Source organism: Oryzias latipes, chromosome 5 (genome assembly GCF_002234675.1).
Source record: "Oryzias latipes chromosome 5, ASM223467v1".
NCBI classification, from domain to species: Eukaryota; Metazoa; Chordata; class Actinopteri; order Beloniformes; family Adrianichthyidae; genus Oryzias; species Oryzias latipes.
The window spans coordinates 20,420,322-20,437,148 of NC_019863.2; the positions used below are offsets into that span (position 1 = coordinate 20,420,322).

The window sequence follows — 16,827 nt, forward strand, 5'->3', positions numbered from 1 at the left end:
AGCCTAACATAATTAGATTATCGGACTCTAAATATGTTTGTACTAAATGTCCAAAACAAATCTTTAGCTTCTTAATAGAAAGATATTTTAATACATTTTTATTACAACAACAACAACATGATAATAATAACAACAACAACAACAACAATAATAATAATAATAATAATAATAATAATAATAATAATGAAAACAACTATAATAATGATAATGATAATAATAATAAAAACAGGGGGGAAAAAACGATGGCAAGCTCTGATTGGCTAACTAGCATATCCTGCTCGCTGATTGCTCAATTGCAGTGCCGCCTTCGGAAGGTTCCATTCCATTGATGGGGGTCACAGCTTCACCAAAGTAGTGCTGTATTGCATTACAGTAGTACTACTAACCTTGTTCTGATACATTTATTATTACTATCCCTAGAATTGCCCTTAATAAATAAAAGTGGATAAAATTTAACAGCACATAAATTAAACCACCAAATAAAAAGTCAGTGTTCCTCCCCATAGTGAGTCAGTCTCTTCGGCACTTCCCCCGGCGGTCCTTAGTCTGGTTCTGGTTCTGACCTGTGTTCGAGGCTCATCGAGGCTCGCGCTGACAGGTTTCGCCTTTCGTTTGTGTCAGTGGTTTGTGGTGGGAAGATGCTCCGGGTAAGGTCGGCTGTGTTCCGGTCATGGAGAGGGTAAGAGAGCCGAACCGGACCTGAGCGGTCACGAGACTCCATCACCTGCTCAGTGACTTCCGCATGTCTTTAACAAAATCCTCTGTCTGGCCGACAGTGAACTTTAGCATAGATCACATTTATTAGCCAGCCTGTCTTCAAGAACCAGTGTGTCGAAGTGCGCATGCGTAAACACCACACGTGTTATATAATGACACTTGATCAACTGAAAGATGAAGAAGAGCAACAATTGTGTTAATCAGCTCTCATAGTACACATACAGCATACACATACTCATGCTTACATGAGCCTCACGTGTCTGTAGGTTCTGTTGCAGAACCTAAACAAGGACCAGGTTCTAGGTTGTCATAGACTAAACTCTTAGCTGTCACTAGTTGTCAGCAATAATTCAGATGTTTTAATAAGCCGGTGATCTCTCTGCTCTGACATCTGGGTCAGAACCAACCAACATCATTATTCTAGAGCTCCAATGATTAGCAGGCAATCAAGTATTATTTTAAAGATAAAACATTTATTTACATTTTTAAAGAAGATTCCAATTGAAATACTGATAGGTTAAACGAGTTCATGTAAATTTCCGATCTTTGTTTGGGTTAAAGAAGGACTGATCAATTGTTATTGATTAAAAGCTTGGGTTTCCTGACTGGCTGCTTCAGACCTTGGAGTCTGACTGTTGCTGCTCTGATCTGTTTGCTTTGCTGCCTTAACTCAGCATGCAGACAGGCTTGGGTCGGCCAGAGGCAGTTGGGTCTGTCCAACCACAGCTGCAAGCCTGGGTTCATGCAGTCCGTACTGTTGTAGTTAAACATTCACGAGCGATGAAACGTTTGGGTGAGCTGCAGGAGGGTCAGGAGGATGTACTGGGAGGATCTGACTCAGTTTGCAGTCCCGTGGGAATCGACAGATCAAAACCACCCATAATCCTGAATGTTGGATTTGTGTTAAAGCTTATGTGCTGTCTGCACTGAGCATTTATTCATCATTAGGTCTTTGGACATTTTTAACAACTAAAAACGAAATTATTTTTAATGGTTTTTCATTATTTTTAAGGTTTAATTATTTTTAATTAAAATATGTCATAAGATTTATAATTTGTTTATTTTTCTAAATCAAACCAATATTTGTAAAGTTAAAATTTGGATGTATATCATTAATAAAGTTCTATCTGAGGAAATTTAAAAACAAAATTAAAGAGTTGCGTTGTATGGCCCTCGGGCGCTACCAGCCCCCTTATGACCCAACCTCACTGTACTACAGCCCCCTCTCCCCCTGCCAGCCTAGTCAGAGTTGCATGTAACAAATTACTTTAAAAAAAAAAAAGATGGCTTTGCTGTTAGTTTTATCTCCATAGCAACCATTTTATTATTGGGTGGCAGAGGAGAACATGTCTATGTGATTTTTAGTGGAATTGGCAAAAATTCATTTTTGCATTTCCTTGGCAACGGAGGGTATTTGTTAACCACGCCCACATTTCTAATATGTTTGCATTGTGTTTTATATCATTTCGTTCAGCTCAAACTATCGATTCATGCATCACTTTTTCACAATACTGCGGATAAAAAGTAAACGAGTAAGAGGCAAAAGTCGAAAGCTGTTCATAATCAACAAACTTCTAATTCCAACATTTTGTCCCAAGTCGCTTCCCAATGATGATGGATGAGTTAGGAAGTGATAGATTGAAAACTTTAAGAGGATTTTATGTTTGTAGAAGGTCCCAAAAGTGATTTTTGTCTTTTAATTCAAGATGACGGCCTTTTTCTGAATTCAGTCAGTGAAACTCCAGTTACAGTTGTAGACTTAACCTGGTGACGTGAGGGAAATTCAGTCAAGATCGCTTGAACAAAACGGTTCTTTTCCTACGAGTGCAAAAATATGAAACTTGCCAAATTTCACACTTTGCCACCAAATGGCTGCCAAACCGTAGGTCCTGTGGCCATCCCATAATAATGTAACTATAATGAACTTTTAGCTATGACTTGTGTGAGGCTGGGAGCCGTTCAAAGAGTGAGAAAACTTTTGTTTGCTTTGACTGGAAGTATAGATAACAGGTGACCTCCTTTAGGTAAACTGGTTAAGCTACACATGATGTCATCTGACACGGTCAGATTTTAGTGTCGCAGGCAGATGAGGGCTGACAGCACCAGGAGGTGAGGAGGGAAGTGACCACTTTGTGTCTACAGGTTCCAGACATTCCCTTGTGCAGCTGTGGAGGTGAAGAACGAGCCCATCCTGGGCTTCAAGGAGGGGAGTCCCGAGAGAAGTGATCTGCTGAAGGTCCTGACTCCCAGAACCATGCAGAATATTTCCTCCATATTCTGGCTCTAACTGACCTTGTGTTTGCAGGCCCTAGACAGCCTGAAGGAGAGGACGCAGGAGGTTCCGTGTGTGGTTGGAGATGAACATGTGTGGACCGCAGACATCAGATATCAGCTATCTGTGAGTGAAATCTACTCAGACATGATGGTGGAGAAGCTCTGTGAATCAACCAGTTCTCTGTTTCTCTTCAAAGCCTTTCAACCATTCACACAAGGTGGCCAAGTTCTGCTACGCCGACAAGGTGAGTTCCTCCTGAAGCTTGTGAGGCAGCTCTCCTGGCCGTGCTGGGATCTCTGCCCCCATTCAGACGGGAAACTTCTCAAACATCTGTCCTCCTTGTACTTCAGGAGCTAATCAACAAGGCCATCCTCGCGTCTGTGGCAGCCAGGAAAGAGTGGGACCTGAAGCCAGTTCAGGACCGAGCCCAGGTCTTCTTCAAGGCTGCCGACGTCATCAGTGGACCCAAACGGGCGGAGATCCTGGCCAACACCATGATCGGACAGGTACGTGCTCTTTTGAACTGCAGGGTCGGCTCTGTCAGTCCAGCACCATGACAGCAGTCTGAGCGAGAGCTGAAGGTTCCGGACATCTGAGCGCGAGCAGAACTCCCGCCCTAACAGCCTGCCGCCTCTATTTGTGTTCAGGGAAAGACGGTGGTGCAGGCGGAGATCGACGCCGCAGCAGAGCTCATCGACTTCTTTCGGTTCAATGCTAAACACGCCATCGAGCTGGAGAAGCAGCAGCCCCTGGACGCAGACGGTAGCACCAACACCATGCTGTACCGCGGCCTGGAGGTGAAGTGCACCTGAGCCCCGCCCACTGGCTGGAATCTAAAGCTACTTTCACATCGCCATTGGCAACGTGCATTCAAGCAACCACTTTCAATAAAAATTAGGTTAAAAGTCTCGTGTCCACACGTAACTATGCAGGTTTCTACGGCCGCTTTTGGGCCAGGTTTAAAGTTAAACCTGGTCTTGGATTTGGTAGTGACGAATGGATGGCTTCCCCTTTAAAGTCCCAACTGTTTGAAAATTGATCATGAAGGAGAAAATAATAAATGCGTTTTGTGCCCGGCTGGAAGTACATGACACCTAGTCTTTCATATATTGGAATAGAGCTGGGAAAGGAAAAGCCTGGAGAAAGATTCACAGGATTTGCACTGCTTTGACATTTTGCATCAAGCTAACTGTAGACATGCGCTAGTAAACAGTAGAAGAAGAAGCAGTTCCTCACCGCTTGTCCAGTATGAACGTCAAGGGCTAAACGTGTCTTCTAGAACTTGCAGTAAAACGCTCGTCACATGCCCAGTATGAACGTAGCTTTAGACTTCAGCTTGCTTTGAAGCAGCAGGAGGCAGAAATGTCCACATGTATCCCTATGAATCAGGACATGTTGAGCAAAGTGTTTAACAATAGACATGGATGCTTCATTCTGAAAATGTTCTTTTTTTCTGCAGGGCTTCGTTGCAGCCGTGGCGCCTTTTAACTTCACAGCCATCGGTGGAAACTTGGCAGGTACCCCGGCCATGATGGTGAGTGCCTTTTTTTTCCTCACTGTGTGTTCTGCAGTTGTTTTCTTGAGTTTCCCATTTGGAACTATTTGCACATGTTGACATTCCTAGAAGAAACTGCATTCTTTTGGAGCAAATGGTCATCAGAATAGAATCAGGAAAATGTATTACTAAAAAACAAATAAACATTCATTCATGATTCATCTTCATCCGTTTGTTCCCTTTCGGGGTCACGGGGCTGCTGGAGCCTATCCCGGCCACTTATGGGCGAAGGCAGGGGACACCCTGGACAGGTCGCCAGTCTGTCGCAGGGTCAACACATAAACAAAAATTCCCCAAAAATACATCCCAAAATCCCACATTAAATGCAGGATGTTAAATGATTTTAATTGAATAGAGACACTATTGACAAACATAACCACAAAACCATCATTAAAAGGTGCGAATAAAAACAGTTAAATATGCGATATTTGTGTTCCTCTGCTCTTAGGGGAACGTGGTTCTGTGGAAACCCAGTGACACCGCTGTGTCTGCGAGTTACGCCGTCTACAAAGTTTTGCGGGAGTGCGGCCTGCCCCCCCACATCATCCAGTTCCTTCCTGCTGACGGTCCCGTGTTCGGGGATGCTGTCACCTCATCAGAGCACCTGGCGGGGATCAACTTTACCGGCAGCGTACCGTAAGGACCTATCCTGCTTTTTTTTGGGTCTGCGTCCTCTGAAACGCCGCTGATGTTCCTTTTCATCCTGCAGGACATTCAAGCGTCTGTGGAAGCAGGTGGCGCAGAACCTGGACATCTACAGGACGTTCCCTCGGCTCGCCGGAGGTGAGCACAGCCTCGGCATCTTCATTCGTCCTCCGTCTGTTGTGTGTGATGCGCAGCACATTGTCTGTGTGGTCAGAGTGCGGTGGGAAGAACTTCCACTTCGTGCACACATCTGCGGACGTCCAGAGCGTGGTGATGGGGACGATCCGCTCAGCTTTCGAGTACGGAGGCCAGAAGTGTTCGGCGTGCTCCAGGATGTACGTCCCCGACAGCTTGTGGCCACAGATCCGGCAGCAGCTGCTGGATGTCCACAAGAGCATCAAAGTGGGAGATGTGAGTCCATGAGGAGCATATATGTGGCACAGCATCCACCTACCAGGCTACCTGTGTTCATTTGCAGCTGGACTGTCATTTCTGCCTTCTGGGTGGAGACGTTTGTTTAGTTTTCTGTGAAACCGATGATGTTTTCTGTTCCTCAGCCAGTGGAGGACTTCAGCACCTTCTTCTCTGCTGTGATCGATGATAAGGTAAGCCTCTCGTCCTGATGAAAGCCCATCCTCCCCCTTGGTGTGTATCAACGTTTCTCTGACCTTGCCGTCCTCTTCCAGTCCTTCGCTCGAATCAGCCGATGGCTCAACCACGCCAAGACCTCCCCAAACCTGAGCATCATTGCAGGCGGAAACTGTGATGACCGGAAGGGTTACTTTGTAGAGCCGACAATTGTTGAAACCAAAGATCCCCAAGACCCCATCATGAGTGAGGTCTGGACCGGTCCACTTCTGAGTCCAGATGAAGTTTATTTAACTAGAACTTTAGTGCAGATGGAATCATCATGCCGGAAATCAAACCTACATTTATGAACTTTAATCTAAACTCTATGGGAAGTTCTCGATCTGAATGTTGAGCTAACGAGCTTCATGGCTTCTCTCACGATTAAACATAAAATATCTCTTTAATATTTACACTGAATCATATTAATAATCTTTTAATTCATTTTCTTCATACCTCTTTTAAGGAAATTGTTTTTGTTTATCTCAGGTTTTTTTCAAACATTTTTTATTGATTATATGATTTTCCTAAAAATAAGAATATTCAGTTTTATATAAAATTTTTCTGGGATTTTTAAGGCAGTTTTCAAACTGCCAGATATGAAGATTAAAGGTTTATAATGCTTGTGATCATACCCACAGTTTGTAGCTCCTCCTCTTTGTCTTCATCCTCTCCTGATGATGATGATGGTGCTGGTTGCGTTTGCAGGAGATCTTCGGCCCCGTCCTTTCGGTTTATGTCTATCCTGATAAGAAGTACCAGGAGGTGCTGCAGCTAATTGACCGCACATCGCCGTACGCGCTGACGGGCGCCGTTTTCGCCCATGATAAGTGAGTCTTTAATGTGAAAAGGGTGTTTCCATTCATGTTCAAAAGGGTCGAGAGCCAAATGAACATTGATTCCTCTGAGGTCTGACTCCTCCTAATGCTGTTTTACTGTGTTTGACTGCTTATTCTGTTTTTACAAATGTCTATTTTTGGCCTTTCTACAGGAAGGTGATTGATGAGGCGGCCAAAGTTTTGAGAAACGCTGCAGGAAACTACTATGTGAACGACAAATCCACCGGCTCCGTCGTGGCTCAGCAGCCGTTTGGAGGCGCCAGAGCTTCAGGTGAGAGCGCCTTTGCTTCAGGATCTCCTTAGATCTCAGAGTACCTCATCTCACATTCATCGCTCCATGTCTGCAGCAGTTTCTTCAGCTAGACAGAATCGTAAAAGTAACTGATGATAATGTTGGCAGTTCATCTGACTTAAGGAACAAACAGCTTTTCTAGCATTTTCTTGACATTTCTGATTACAACTTCACATTAATAAATCATTTACCGTCAATCCACTGTTTGTTTTGAGCTAAAATTTGAGGAGTTGTTCTCCGTTTATCTTAACAAGTCTCATCATTGGGGTTCAATACATTTTATAGTTTGTTAATAAGACGGTGATGATTGCGGTTTTATTGCAGGAGCTGAAAACTCTATCTAAAAATAGGGAACCGGTTAACAACTTAGGTTTTAAAAAAAATGCTTTAGATAAAACACTATAATATATTTCGGGTATTTGATGGAAACACAAATAACCTGGTAGAGAATTAGAAAGAATGTAATTTTATAAACTGCAGTGGCATTGTGAAAAAGCATGAATTCCGCTTGAAAGGGCTTGAAAGTGATTTGGGAAATCAGCTGTTATTGTCCCAGCATGAATATGAAAAAAAAAAGACGAGTGTATAAATATTTCCTGATTAATGTAGTTGACTGGACAGATCTTTAAAGGGAGACTGTGGTTGGTGCAGAACTGTCCTGAAAATGCTAATCCAATCTGAGGCTGATGGCAGCAAACTGGTTCATTGATATTTTTTCTTCTAGGCACCAACGACAAACCTGGAGGTCCTCATTACGTCCTAAGGTGGACGTCTCCTCAGGTGGTGAAGCAGACGCACGTCCCCCTCAGAGACTGGAAGTACCCCTACATGGGCTGAGGTCTCTGTCAATCCATCCATCCATCCTCTTCCTCCTTCCCAGTGGGTCCCTCTCTGCACTGACTGTGACATTACCGTCCTCCTGGAGCTCAACTTCCATCCTATTTGTCGTTAAACTCCAAGTTCAAATCCTCCCCCCGTCCTGACTTGGAAGGCGCCATCCATGTTCCTTTTTCTTCAGCTGATCAGATAGCCTGATCTCTGGATGAAATCCACTGGAGCTCATTCAGCTGAAACTTCCAGAACACCCGTCTTCTGTTTGATTTGTTCTCTGTGAAAACAAAGTCGATCTACTTATAGAATTGTAGAAATAACAAATAAATAAAAACCGACATTAACTGAGTGTGTGAAAACAGAGCCTTAGATCGAAGATCTTCAATATATTACCAGAGCTGTGAGAGAAAAAAGAAGAGGGCTCATTAAACTATAGTTGATGTTGGATCCGGTGTTACGAGGGTCTGTGTTTGTCCTGCAGATATTTGGTGTTAAGACCAGCCTGTTCTCAAAAACACTTGTACTTGAATGTCTGCAGCTGAGTGTGCCTACATCAGCCTTTAAGATCATTTTTAGCAATAAATTACTATTCTTACAAGCTGTGCTTTATTCTCAGTTTCTTTGATCCTTTCAGGAAGGTTTTGGTTGAGAGACATGCCTGGATGCTCATACTTTATTAAAAATAATTTCTGTTTCAATGAATGTTTTTTGTCTATGTAATAAAAAGATCAATTGACTTAAATGCACCACTAAGATCTAAAATAATAGACCATGAGGCCACAAATAGATGAAGCTTTTATTGACCCTACGACAAGGGAAATTGATTTACCATAGGCATAAAATAAATAAAAATAAACCAACTTTTTTAACTTTTTGAAGAAAATGCTGACTGAAAATCCATAACCTGGTCAGCTTTATTGCCTAATCAAGTAGACCACTTTAGTGACAGTTTCTGTATTTTTGTTTATTGATTTGTTTTTAACTGTAGTTTAGCACTTTCATGAGCCAAGGGTCAGCAAATGTGTACCGTAAACACACTTAATTTGATTAAAATAGGTTGGAAACGTCTTTAACAGTTTTCCAATTTTGTGTGTGTTTCTAATAACACTTTCTCTATTCTCGCGTTGTTTTCTCTGACGAGATTTTAATGTTGGGGGTTTGACCCTCGCAGCTCCCCGTAGATGTGAGGCGTTGACTGCTTGGAGTGTTATTGGACCTTCTGCTCCGAACCACGGCTGCTCTCATCTTCATTTGCCTGATTCACGGACAGGGCGGCGGTGAGCGGCGGCAGCAGCACAGCTCTGTGTTCGGACGGCGGGGCGCGCCGTTTGTGGGCCGCTGTAAGTTAGCAGCGGTCACCCGCAGCTGTTAGCCTGCTTGTTTAGTTACACCGCTGTAACCGGCTGCTCGTTCGCAGCTAAACCTGACCAGACCGGGCCGGGTTTGGCTGGGCTGTGACGTGACGTGAATGTCATCCATCTGAGCTCCGTGGTGAGCTGTGGACATAAGACCGGTGGCTGTGCTCCGCCAAGGGCTAGTAGTTGCAGTGTTAGCAACCGGGACGGGTCATTGTTGTCAATGGCTACGTCACGTGACAACATTTTAGAAATATACTACTCGATTACTCTGATTTTAGTCTCAGCAGCATGTTTGACAGTCTGCTTACCACCTGTATGTCAAAAAAACAACCCGAACATCTGCCAATGTTTTTAGCTGCCTGTCATCTTCACGGTCCATCAGATGTGGGAGATAAACACGTCATAGGTGTAACTTTCCCCACACGTCAATGAATCATAAGCCTTGACATTCAAATCTAGGCTTTCAGATCCATTTTCTACAATCTTTTCTCCTAAAACATCCCATGTCTCTTCCATCAGTGAGAGATGCTCACCCAAAGCTGCAGGACGAAAACAAGCTTCATGCTTGTTCTTCTTCCAAAAATGACAAACCAGATTAACTGAAAGAGAAAAAAAAGTAAAGAGGATTCATCTATAGATTACATAAATCGATTTATTCTTTTAAAAGCAAAACTCAAATCAATCCAAATCAATAGAATACATTTTGTTAACATGTCACTGCTGCATGTTAACAGTAAGGTTCTGACATTGTGGATGTTAATGTTAAACACCTACTCCGATGACATTTGTGTTTTTGATGTTTCTAACTTGTTTTTGTGGCGTTTTTGTCACGATGGAGGACACTTGTAAAGAAAATTAAGTTTTAGATTGCATTTCTGAGTACTTCTTTATTCAAATCGGTGTGAGCGAATCAGGAGCGGACGAAATATTGCCCTTTGAAAAAGATCACATTTGTGACGTAAGAAGTATGATGGGCAGACCACAGGCTCCCTGCTCCGCTCCATTCTGATGCATGTTCTTGTAGATGTCCTCATTTTCCTCGTCTGAGCTGGTATCTGGCTGACACAGGTTTTTTTTAATTTTGGTTCAATATGGGGACAATAATTAAAAGACCTCTGTGATGAAAAGATGAATGGCGTTGGTCTATAAGGTTATAATAAAGGACTTATCCATCTCAGGACATGGATGTCAGCATCTCTGAGGAAGTCATGCACAAAAGGACTTAAAGAAAGACAGCAAAATGATTTTTTAAAAGCTCTTCAAACTATTAAATATGTTATAATGCATCAAAACTCAGTTGCTGTCAAATGTATCTCTGTGTTTTCAACTTTAAAAAGGTTCCTGTTCTTGCAGTTTCTTTCTTTCCTGTCCTTTTGAAGGAGTATTTTACTTTCTAAAGATTTTTTAAGTCCAAGCAGTTCTTTTCTGTCACCAGTGAACAGGTCAGTGGACCCCAACTGACAGAATGACCACGAGGGGGGGAGGAACCGCTCTGACGCGCCGGAACTACCGGCTGGCTTCGGACACGGACAAACCCAGAACCACCGGTACGCCAGCAGCAAGTGGGCGGGGAGTGGTAGCATCAAGGCAACAGGGATTAGATCATTTTTCAAATTCCTGCTCTCTCATCATCTTCATACATGCACAATCTCAGATGTACAACTGTGTGTTCAGGTCTTCCTTCCTTCCTGTAGGTATCGTGAACGAGAAGCTGCTCAGCGATTATCTGCATCACGTCTTTCCTTCTGCCAAACCTGGAGCTGCTCCAGCCACGCTCAGGTACCCATACCTGCTTTTCATCAGCATTTCTAGAGTATCTTTTACTCTTAAGGAGAAAGTCTCTGCCAGATCTTCATTTTTAGGAAATTAAAAGTTTAAAATTCAAACACTGGTATCGCCTTATATCAGAATCTCATTTTTTAGCAAAACTTAGTGCATCCCCTGTCAAAGTGGTCCCCAACCCCCGGGCTGCGTACCAGTTACCGGTCTGTCTCTAAACAAAGATTTATTTTGGAAATCTACTGAATTCTCTTCACCACATCCAACTCATTATCGAGGCATGTCAAGTCGCTCGGTCACGTGTTAAAAATGCATCCACTGCTTTCTTAAAGTGTCTGCGCTGACTGCTAAAGTGAAAACCCCCAAGCTAGCAAAGTTAACAAAAAACAAATATATTCGAAAAGTTTCTTTTTGCAGAAAAGAGCCAACGAGGAAACAGAAGAAGAGTCTTTGATTTCAAAATAAAAGAAAGTTAACATTGAACAAAACCAGGTGTCTTTATTCCAAATATTGAATTATTGTGACAGTTGTCGCTGTCGAGGACGCTGCTAATAGTTCTTCAAATGGTGGATTTATTTGGGGTGCTGTTTGTAAAGCTGCTGAGTTAAACATTAACAGCATTTTAGGAAAAAACAGCAACACGGGTTTCATTTTTCAAATGCATATTTTCACCATTTAATTCACGTATTGATAAATGTTACATTTACTAACTAAATATTTAGTTAGCAAGCTAAATATTTACTTTAAAGTGAATTTTATTTTTATAATTAAATATTTATAGATCTCTCCTAAATATTTATTTTAAATACTTATAACATTTGACTGCAGCTTTACAAACGGCAAAACATGGATTTACATTTATGAATATGTTTAAAAAATATGAGGCTTCAGATGAGTCTGAATTTGGCGTCTGATTTTTAGCTTCTTCTTTCACAGTTATGGGTTAAAAGAAAGTCTTTATCACATTTTAATGGAAATCTAGAGAACAAATAAAGTTTAAAACAAACTGCAGATATTTCACAGAGGATTAAGATAAACTTTACACTCAAAGGTTTAAAGTGAAGGGAAACTGGAAGCAAAAAAGAAAAATGGCACGCCCACTTCAGGGTCGTACATGCCTGTTGGGGAAAGTATTGTCACTGGTCCATGGCCTAAAGAAAAGTTACGGGCCAATGACCTTTCAGACATTTTATCATGTCAGCATTGATGACATGGCATGAATTTGTTTAAATCAAAGATGATTAATTAGAGGAAAGTACAGTAAATCTTGTTCTCTTGGGTTCAGTTCTGAGCTCCTAATGGAAGTCTAGGGTTGCCTCCAAGTGTTTGTGTGTGTGAGTGTGTGTTTTGACTGGATTTCTGTTTCCATCTCCAATCTCTAAGCCTAGCAGGGTCACATTTCCCTCACCAGCTCTATACTTAGACCCACTATGCAGTTCTGTCAGCAGGGATTTCACAGAGAAGCAAACAAAACAAAAAACAGACAAACTTTCAGAAACGTCTCGCCAACGGCGAGAAGTGGAGTCAGAACGTGAAAGAGGTGTGGGGTAAGCCTTTGACACGCTAAAAAGAAAAGGCTCGACGTCTTTAGTTTCCAGTCGAGGCAGTTTTCAAAACAGGTCTCTGGTTTCCTGTCCTCCATCCAGATCAGTCTGGTTTTAGATCTTCACTTCTCTAAGTCCAGCTGACAGAAGCAGCTGAAGCAGCAGCTCAGTCCTGTCTTCTCATCTTCATCCCAGCAGCTGCGCTCTCTGTGAAGTGTCTGTGTGAACAAGCATCCACACTGACAAAACATCCGCTGTTTTTTTCTTGGATTGGAATTAAAGAAATCAAACGGTGCATTAGCATGAAATGGATTCTTTAGTCAGACAGTGATACTGAGCCGCAGTTCTTCTTGCAGACTGCAGGTTTTGTTAAGAATGTCTCTCTGCTTTAAAGCCACAGAGCTGAACTTTTTATGAGTTTCATCAGCCAAAAAATCCCTGCTGTTTTAACCTGTACACTTAACTTTGGTTTTTCATTATTTCAACATCTTTTAAGTTTTCATTTGCTTTGGTTTCCCTTTTGTTACCTTTGATTTGTTTTATGATTTTAGGAAGATTTCCTTTCCAGGCTTGTTATTGAAGGCATTTTTTATGTATCAGTAAAATTGAATATATTTGTTTTGAATTGTGGCCAAAATATAATTTGACTTTATGATTTTCCTTAAGATTCAAATATTTCTTAAACACTTCATAATAAAGAACACTTTCTGTCTGTTTTAATCAGTTTTAACAGGTATTGAACCATTTCTGTCGCTCTTCACTGTTATTCTGTTTTTTTTAGCTTAAGCATTGAACTTGGCAACTGTTTTTTAAATTGATTTGAGCATATCCTTTTTTTCCTAATCAAGCTTTAGTGCCTTCAGGGACCAGTTACAGATTTTTCCTTTAATTTGGGTTCATTGTATAGTATAGTTAGCTGGCGTCTGTGTCTTAAAGCAGTTTATTTTTTTTTTCTCCTCTTACTGAGGTGTAGTGACAGCTGACAGAACTTTGGTTCTGCCAGTTCACATCACTGTAGTGTGCCTTTGGTGATTGTACTTCAGTGTTCCAGTGATGCAATATGCCTTATTAATACTTTCATCTGATCATGTGAACATTAAAATCACATGAGATCCATCCTACTTTGTGGTTTCTCTGTGTCTGTTGAACTTGCAGGAAGCCTCTGGGTTTCCAGGATCTTGGTGCTCACCTGGACCGGCTGCTGTCGGAAGAAGAGCCTGCAGAAGACGGCACAGGTAAAAACTCAGCAGCTTAACCCAGAAAACCAAGAGCTGCAACTCTCAATTTAACTGAGTGTCACTCTGAATATACAGTAAAAATGACAGCTTTCAACATAAAATTCTGAAATATTTTCCTATTGTTGTTTGTTATCCATCCATGAAAAATAAAAATATTAAGGTTTTCTTCTCCACCAGTTTGAATATTAGTTGTCTTTTAGAGGATGAAACCATTGAAACTCTGGTTGCTATGGTGATTCCCGGCTTATTTAATGAAAAGGGCACGAGCCAAGTGGCGTTTTGAACAAACAGATCTTTAAACAGTCTCTATTTGAAAATTGTAAGTCAAGTCCTAGACATTTTGAAAGCATCTGAATCCATACTCAGACGTATTTTTTCAACATGTATGTTTCAGTAAACAGCTCCCCTTTGTCTCATAAGCTTGAGTTGGTCTGATGATAGGGGAAAAAAAGTCATGCTTTTGTTCATTTTCCGCAGATGGATTCAAAACCAACAAATCAAAGTTATGTTACGCATTAGCTTTCACTAAAAACAACATGAATGTTATGTTTTTTTTTGTTTGTTTGGATTTGTGAACCAATTAAAGCGGGAAGACGGGATGCATATCTGACATAGGGTGAACATTTTCGGTAAAACTCTCAAAGAAAGAGTCTCCGTTCATGTGGTCAGTTTCCTTAATGAGATTTTGCAAATGAGAAAATCTAATTTCGACGTTAAGACGTGCACGTCAAGCGTAGACATTGTGGAGTTCCGGTGGTGTCTGAACGCATCTTTGTGTGCAGATCAGCAGGTGGACGGGCGTGTGGGCCCTCAGCCTGTGGTTCTGGATCACACCAGCGGCTTTGAAGGCCTTCTGTTTGTGGACGACGACTTGCTAGGGGTGAGACTTATTGTACGATTGGCACAGACTCCTGCATGCGCCTGGGTCACACTTCTGAGTGAAAATGTTCTGGTTCTTCAGGTGATCGGCCACAGCAACTTCAGCTCCATCAGGGCGACTACGTGTGTCTACAAGGGTGAGTTTGATGTAGATGCAGTTCTGGAACACCATGATCTCTGCGAGGACAAGCTGTAGAACCCCAAGTGTTTGCTGAAAGGCTCAGGGGCCTCATGTACGAAGAATCATGCAGCTTTCATGCGGAAACAAACCAAACGTGCGTACAAGCAATTGTTGTGATGAAGACGCTCTTTTCCTTCATCTCCATGTGTTGGAAAATGAGTGTAGCGGCTCTAACTGCGTCTGAGAATTTCTTTAGAAAACAACACAAAAAACCAGTTTTTTAGATTTTGACTTTAAACGGCATAATAGTAATTAAAAGACCACTTGGAATCTTTCCAAAATAGATCAAAATGTGATTGGAGTGGGCCTTTGGGGAAGAGATCCCAGCAGGCAGGAGCTAGAATGAGGAGAGAAATGACTCATCTTTGCAAATGTTTTCTGAGAACATCTGGATGACTTATGTGTCCAGAAAACTCACTTTACATGTGACTTTCTACATACAAAAAGAAAAGAAAAAACACATCTGCAGCTGCATTCTCGCATTCTATAAGTCAGAATGAAACATCATTTAAATGACAAACAAACCCAAATGTCTCCTTGTCTCCTCCTAACAGCTGCTTTCTCCTCAGAACCTGCAGCAGGCTCAGGGTCCGCTTCATTACTTTGATTGAAACTTTCAGTTTGTCAGGTTTCATTTTCATACCTGTGCTCCTCCCACCTTAGAACTCAGTAATGTTTTAATGTCTTTATGGTTTTAAACAAAGAAAGTGCTGTAGTTTCAAAATATGCAGAAAAAGTCTGATAAAAAAGTTTGTGTAGGAGTCTCTTATGTTTTGTTTCAACTTCATCTTGACTTTAGAGAATTCAAAACAACCCAATGTAAGATTAAAGGTGAGTTTAGTTTTGTTTTTATTTCGAAATGGCAAATGTAAGGCTTTATGTTATGTTCTTGGTAACATAGCTTTTTGAGATTACTTTGTAGCGTGCGCTAATCTAGGCATATTTGTACTCTACTGTGTGCATGAAACGTGGCGCACATGCATCTTTCTTATGCGTTCACACGGCCGGCCTCTGAGCATCTGCAGAGTCTCAAAGAAGAACGTTAAAAATCGAAGCTGCTTGTAGAGACTGCACAGCTCAGTTTGGTTTCACGAAATGCTGAGCATCGACATCAGCTGTTTGTCTCTTGTGACTGAACGGGACCTTTAGGCTCAACGGGTTCTGTGTGTCTGCTTGCAGGGAAATGGGCCTACGAGGTTCTGATCTCCTCTCAGGGTCTGATGCAGATCGGCTGGTGTACTTTGAACTGTCGCTTCAATCAGGAGGTAAACACATGCATGCACATAACTAATGACGTTCTCTTCGGATGCAAAATATGGATTTACATTCAAGCATGAAGCACTGTTCTTGAGAATGAAAATTACAGGTCTGATGAAGATAATTTAGCAAGAACCAGAGCCTATGCAAAGGATTGTGTGTTTTTTCAGGAGGGTGTGGGCGACACTCCAGACTCATACGCCTACGATGGAAACAGAGTGAGGAAGTGGAACGTGACAACCACCAACTACGGGAAGGTGAACGGACTCCTGAGCTGCGTGCAGCTGAGGATCCAGCAAATGCTGACTCTGGGTTTGTGTGTGTTTGTGTGTGCGCAGTCATGGGCAGCCGGAGACATCGTCAACTGTCTCATCGACCTGGATGAAGGAACCATCACGTTCTGCCTGTAAGTTCCAGCTCATGGTGACTTTAAAGCAGAACATGTCTCTGACAGGACAGTGGGCGGAGCTTCATCAATTACATCCTGAGTAGGTTTACTCCGGCTGTTTTGGGGTAAAGGCAGTGAACCCATTAAAACAGGTCACGGGTTCACACACACACACAGACACAGACACAGACACAGACACAGACACACACACACACACACACACACACACACACACACACACACACACACACACAACATGTTTGTACACTGAGACAGGAAGCTAAGGAGGTTCTTTTCTGTATCAGATGAAATGTCTTAAACTACTACTTGTCTCTACTACATTGTCTACTTCAGTGAACTGTTTCAGTCCCTGATTTACTGGAAAACAAGATTTATCGGCTTCTACAAATAAACATAAGGAA

The 16,827-nt window shown here is 42.0% G+C and overlaps 2 protein-coding genes across 4 annotated transcripts in view; both read left to right on the top strand.

The window, feature by feature from the left end:
* Window positions 1–536: 536 nt before the first annotated feature.
* Window positions 537–8,385, top strand: aldh4a1 (aldehyde dehydrogenase 4 family member A1). The gene is made up of 15 exons (XM_020703376.2): window positions 537–679; window positions 2,860–2,953; window positions 3,023–3,115; window positions 3,189–3,236; window positions 3,343–3,498; window positions 3,640–3,789; window positions 4,452–4,526; window positions 4,996–5,183; window positions 5,257–5,330; window positions 5,407–5,603; window positions 5,750–5,797; window positions 5,879–6,031; window positions 6,528–6,649; window positions 6,811–6,929; window positions 7,675–8,385. The coding sequence occupies exons 1-15, from the start codon at window positions 639–641 to the stop codon at window positions 7,785–7,787; spliced, it is 1,671 nt and encodes a 556-aa protein (XP_020559035.1). The 5' UTR covers window positions 537–638; the 3' UTR covers window positions 7,788–8,385.
* Window positions 8,386–8,927: 542 nt separating this feature from the next.
* The window catches only part of rnf123 (ring finger protein 123), a 95,269-nt gene continuing 87,369 nt past the window's right edge, over window positions 8,928–16,827 (top strand). Inside the window, exons 1-10 of one of the 3 annotated variants that reach the window (XM_020703375.2) lie at window positions 8,928–9,121; window positions 9,199–9,314; window positions 10,575–10,686; window positions 10,834–10,918; window positions 13,618–13,697; window positions 14,483–14,580; window positions 14,662–14,716; window positions 15,940–16,025; window positions 16,188–16,274; window positions 16,356–16,423. In XM_020703375.2, coding sequence (XP_020559034.1) covers window positions 10,605–10,686; window positions 10,834–10,918; window positions 13,618–13,697; window positions 14,483–14,580; window positions 14,662–14,716; window positions 15,940–16,025; window positions 16,188–16,274; window positions 16,356–16,423 — 641 coding nt within the window. In that variant the 5' untranslated portion in view covers window positions 8,928–9,121; window positions 9,199–9,314; window positions 10,575–10,604. The remainder of the gene's footprint in view (window positions 9,122–9,198; window positions 9,315–10,574; window positions 10,687–10,833; window positions 10,919–13,617; window positions 13,698–14,482; window positions 14,581–14,661; window positions 14,717–15,939; window positions 16,026–16,187; window positions 16,275–16,355; window positions 16,424–16,827) is intronic. The other 2 variants (XM_011475239.3, XM_023955090.1) reach the window with 2 other exon arrangements.